Source organism: Lupinus angustifolius, chromosome LG09, assembly GCF_001865875.1.
Source record: "Lupinus angustifolius cultivar Tanjil chromosome LG09, LupAngTanjil_v1.0, whole genome shotgun sequence".
NCBI lineage: Eukaryota > Viridiplantae > Streptophyta > Magnoliopsida > Fabales > Fabaceae > Lupinus > Lupinus angustifolius.
Window position 1 is genome coordinate 10,789,894 of NC_032017.1, and position 5,526 is coordinate 10,795,419.

General features: G+C 30.8%; 1 protein-coding gene across 1 annotated transcript in view; it reads right to left on the reverse strand.

Moving 5' to 3' along the window:
• LOC109356105 (ferric reduction oxidase 2-like) overlaps nucleotides 2,048–5,526 on the reverse strand; it is a 4,590-nt gene continuing 1,111 nt past the window's right edge. The window contains exons 4-8 of the mRNA XM_019599444.1: nucleotides 5,046–5,280; nucleotides 3,500–3,827; nucleotides 3,159–3,402; nucleotides 2,363–3,069; nucleotides 2,048–2,264 (exon numbers count right to left, since the gene is read on the reverse strand). Of these exons, the coding sequence (XP_019454989.1) occupies nucleotides 2,125–2,264; nucleotides 2,363–3,069; nucleotides 3,159–3,402; nucleotides 3,500–3,827; nucleotides 5,046–5,280 (1,654 nt within the window). The 3' untranslated portion in view covers nucleotides 2,048–2,124. The remainder of the gene's footprint in view (nucleotides 2,265–2,362; nucleotides 3,070–3,158; nucleotides 3,403–3,499; nucleotides 3,828–5,045; nucleotides 5,281–5,526) is intronic.

The following is a 5,526-nucleotide window of genomic DNA, read 5'->3' on the forward strand; positions in this document are numbered from 1 at the left end:
TCTCACTATGCCAGAATTGATATTTAACAATGCTCATTCAACAACACTTATGTGTTGAATATTGTTAAATATAATGCGAAAGAGAATTAACAACGCTTATTTAAGCAAGCACTGTTAAATGTGTTATCTTTAACATCGCTTATTGAAGAAAACGCTGTTAAAGACCACACTTCATATATTTAACAACACTTCTTCAATAAGCGATGTTAAAGGTTTAACAACGCTTATTGAAGAAAGCGTTGTTCAAAGTGTTATCTTTAACAACGTTTATTGAAGCAAGTGTTGTTAAATGTCATACTTCATATATTTAATAACACTTCTTTGATAAGCATTGTTAAATGTGTTATCTTTAACAAAATTTATTTAATAAGCGTTGTTAAAGTTTCATATATTTAACAACACTTCTTCAATAAGCGCTGTTAAATGCTTGTTTTAGTGAGTGAGAATCTTTTCAAATTCAAAAACAAAACCTCACACAATAATACATATCACTCAGTTTATTATTTCTCTTACCTTTCTTCTTCTCCATAAGTTACATTTTTTCTCTTTTGTTTTTAGTTTCTCTCCTCAAGCAAGTTATCGATTTTTGGTTGTTCTCTTCTTCAAGCATAAGGTAAATCGTCATCTTATTTTAACTCATTTATTTTTCTCTTCACTAATAATGTGATCTTTATTTGTTGTGAAGTTATGCAGCTACTGTGAAGTTATCAATTTTTGGTTTCTCTCTTCAAGCTATTATCTTATTTTAGCTCATTTATTTCTCTCTTCACTAATAGTGTGATCTTTATTTATTATGAAGTTACACAGCTATGATGTTCTAGGTTTTTGGCTATGGTGAACATTGGAGGAGAAAAAAATGAACAATTTGCATAAGATCTCATTACTCATATGTTATTTTATAATATTGGAATCTTTTAAGGTTGAATGTAGATGAAGTCATTGGTGATTTAACAAATCTATTGTTAATGTGGTGGAGTTGGACATGTTTGTCATGTGTTTGATAGAATGTGTGGAAGATATATTGTTTTATTTAGAAAGTAGATATTTAACAGCGTTTGCTTCAGTGAGCGCTGCTAAATGTCTATTTTCTATAGCGCAACAAAAAACGATGTTGAATATAACCTTATGTACAACTGCGCTCACATAGAAAGCGCAACAAAAGCACTGTTAAATGATAATTTTAAGCGTTGTTGTTTTGCTATTCTGACGTAGTGTCTATTTTTCAAGTGATGAAAATCGTGATAGGATTAATGAAGGAGGTGAGTGTAGTGAAATTGAGTTTGTATTAAGAAGATATTGCTATGATTTGTTGGATATAATGAGGTATTGGTCTCATTTGGTAAGTAAGATGAAGATATTTATAGAAGTATTGTCTAGCCTTTCTCTCAATACCTCTCAATTTTTTATTTAGTTGACCAGTGACAATTCCTATGAAGAGATAGAAGTTTCGAATGACATTGTTGACTTATATAGAAACTGTATGTGGAATAACTTTTGAACCTTATTACTTCTAAACAAAAAATTTATTATCTATATTTGTACTCAATTTTTCCATGCCCAGTTGAGATTATCTTATCAATACTCTTTCTTAATAAATGTAATGAGGCTAATATAAGTATATGAAAATACTAGAAAAAGCAAAGTAGAGCCAAGAATAATGGATATAACTTAACTCAAATTTATTATCAATTAATTGAGGAGAAACATATAAACTCACAATAGAAAACTCGTTAACACTTAGCACACATAAGTGAAAATGCAAGAAAAATAAAGAGCATAGAAGAAAAAGATAGAAGAGTCTCGAGTTGCCATAATTATTCACAACCAATATCACACATTCTCTACCCTTTTATCCTCCCAAGGATTTGCTTTTTTTTTAGAGTTGACTTCCCATTTGTGGCTCTCAATGCCACATGTAATTTTGTTAAAAATGATTATCCAACATCAGAAGAGAAAGGTTCATTACAGTAAACTCCTTTATTTATATTCATATTCACATGATATAATAGAAGTCTAAATTGTTATTGACAAACTAATGTAGACTTATTTATATCAAAGGAAGAAGGTTAGTAAGTTCATTACGGAAAGTTGAGACCTCCATATCCTAATAACATTTAACATTTGTCACCAGCTAAAGCTAATTGATTCAAAATGTAGATTTTCTGCTAAATTGGATGAGCAAATGTTTGCAACCTCCTGCCTCATTTTCTTGGGACCCGAAGCAAGGACGTTCACACTTGACCCTTTTACTTCAAATAGAATCTCTGCGAAGCAAAAAGAAAAGAAGATTAAAATATGTATTAATTAATCACAATTCAATAATAGCTCTATGCCAAAGCTAAAGAAAAAATAAGTGACTTACGTCTTAAATCTGGTCTTACACCATAATGTACATTGGTAGCTTGAATAAGGGATTGGCATGGAAGGCTTTCCAACTCTCTATCTACATTGTATATAATTGAGCTTGGTGATACTGTTGGTGTCGACACTTCCAAGTTCTGAATTTTCTTTGCTTCTTTAGCATTGTACTTCTTGTTCAAAAGAACAACTGCACTAGCAACCATTGCTATGGATCCACATATTATTAGCATGTGAAGGAAAGACCTCAAAGGGAATGAGAATATTGCATACGAGTTATGGTCAATAGGGAAAATGTAGTAACGACCAATTATCCCAATAATGATCAAGAAAATAATGAAGGAAGATGAGATTATGGCTCCATGCCATAGCCAACTATTTGGACCTAAAATTGCATATATAGGTACATCAGTTGGATTTGTCTTGAACCATTTGGTTTGAAGGTGAAGATGACTATTTGATTGAGGCTCCTTGTCTTTTGTGATATAGGCCTCAATTTGCAATTCCAAATTGGAAATGTCATAAGGGGTGCTAGATATTGGAAGTATCAAATCTGTCATCGATAGACTTGAATAAGTTCTGAATGAACAAATTAGGACAACTTTTGGGGTTTTACATTTGAATGTAGTTTTAAGAAATATTAACTCCCTAATGATGGATATAAAGGGGGTGATGCCACTTCCTCCACTTATCAAGACAAGAGTGTCATGCCTGATTAAAAGACAAAAAACGTTATGTTCAATGAAATAAAAGTTAATAATTCCAGATTTCCAAGTTGTGCATTACTTTAAGATGAATACCTTAGGAAATCAGTTGATGCAGGTCCATAAGGGCCTTCAACCGATACACTAAGGCGATCTATAGCTGAATCATTTGAAAGTATCTTATAAAGATTTTGAGTCCAAGTTCCTCCACTTTTAATAACAACACTCAACTTTTCAGGCTCCAAGTTACTATTAGAAGTAACAGTAAATGGATGCCACTGCAGTTTGGATATGCTTGGAATATTTATAAACATAACACTTGTTGGATTATAGGTTAACCCTGCCAAAGACATAGCATAAGCATTAGACTACATCTCCAAATTAAAAGTAAATAATTTTAAGAACTTCTGAAGAAGCAACATGAAGATGTTAGTTACCATGATCCTTAGAGAAATTGAGTTCAATAGCTTCACATGGCAAAACGCGAGCAGAAACAAGACGAACTTGGTGTCTTGACTGCAAAAACCTTATATAACGATCCACCAAGAAGAGGTAGAAACTAGGGAGCATAAGGCAAGCATACGTAATACCAACATGAAATATGAAGAAAACTATGAAGAGAATGTAGAGATAGTGAGTGTAGAAGAAGAGCTCAAAGAATTTTCGCCTAATCCGTGGGATGGTTGCAATCCACATGATCAAACCAAAAATCAAGGCTATCTCCCCGGCCAAATTTGATATCCCAACTTTGTCCCATTTTAACATCTGAATGGAGAAAACAATAGTCAATCAATTAAATATTACATAGTATCAGTTGAAATAAAATGAGTTTAGATTACTAATTCATCAAGTAAATATTATATAAAAGTTCTTGACCTAAGTCTCTTTAAATTTTTGGATAAAATTATTATTTTATGGGTGCTTATAGACAAAATTTCTTCGAGTGCATGAGCTTTGTACTAACTTGTCGAATCATATATCGTATTTCCAATATGATTTTATGGAGTCAAACTTTTAGCTTATGAAACAATCTAAACGTGGAAGGGACCCAAGTAATTGATCAAAACAAGGGATGGGAATTGATTACATTTAGCTAGCCCTTGATATAGTTAATTCTAATTTTTATTCAAAAGTCAAGCTCTAAGCCTCTCACTAGCACAATTTTAGGATTTGTTTCACCTATTTTTTAGTCTAGCTATAAATAATTATTTCGCATATAAACATGTTTTCAAGTTTGTCGATAACAAAAGTTTTCACTTAAGCTATGCATTCAGATGATTAATATAAGTAGTAAAATATAAAATATTATTTTTAATATCTATATATAATGTATATTATTATATATTTTATTTAATCAATGAACCATAGATTCGGATGGTAGTCCATTATACTATTTCCTAAACTGACATTGACCAAATCATAAAGGTGGTGTCCACTACTAATTCTCCCATTCATGGGTAAAGAAGAAGAAATTGTGCCAAATTCAAGGCAATAAGTAATAACACATTTGGCAGTTGTAACAATTGAATTGAAAATATTAGTAACTCGCAAATGCCACATGGAAATGAAAGGATAAATTTAAATAGCAAAAAATATCTAATATAGAGATAAACGTTATAACTGTTTTATATGTAATTAATTAAAACTTTAAAAATATTGATTAAATATAAAAATTTAAGTTTTAAACTATTAAGCAAATGCACGACTAATTTTAAAATGTGAAAAAATATCTACAATATATTAAATATAGAGAGGGTAAATGAGGGTTGATAATTTTACAAAGGCATAATTGAGGTATGATATATAGTTTTACAAAATAATACTGATTTTATATTATTATTATAAAATATAATTAAGTTATTTCTTAAAAAAATGACTTTATATTAATATTTTAGCAAATAGAAAAACATATAAAGTATTGCATTATGCATGAGCATGGGAACCAAAGTATATATAAAAGTAGAGATGTCAGTGTTAATTCACCTGAGAAATTTGATTGGTAACTGCCCAAAAGATAATATAACAAAGACCATGAATGGTGAAGAGGGTCATGACTATATGTCCAAGCCAAATATGGTACTTGATGCTACCCTCTGAAGTGAGTCCAAAGAATGGCAACACTGAAGAGCCACGTGCTACTGGAAAAAATAAGAACGCCAAACATATGTTTCCAACTAGACCTATCCTTAAAGCTACACTATCTAGTTTCTCTTGCCATCTGCCAAAACAAATAACCATGAATAGACAAACATATACACCAAAGTCAAAATTCACAATACAAAAAATAACAAGATTATTACTCTTAAACTCTCGAGTTTTCGGTTATATTGTATATAATTATTGTAATTAGTACAATAGATTGGGGGAAAATGTTATACATCACCATTATATTACTATGGGCTAAATTGCACTTTGACTATAGTTTAAATTTTTGATTTAGGAGTTTGATCAACGTTTTAAATTG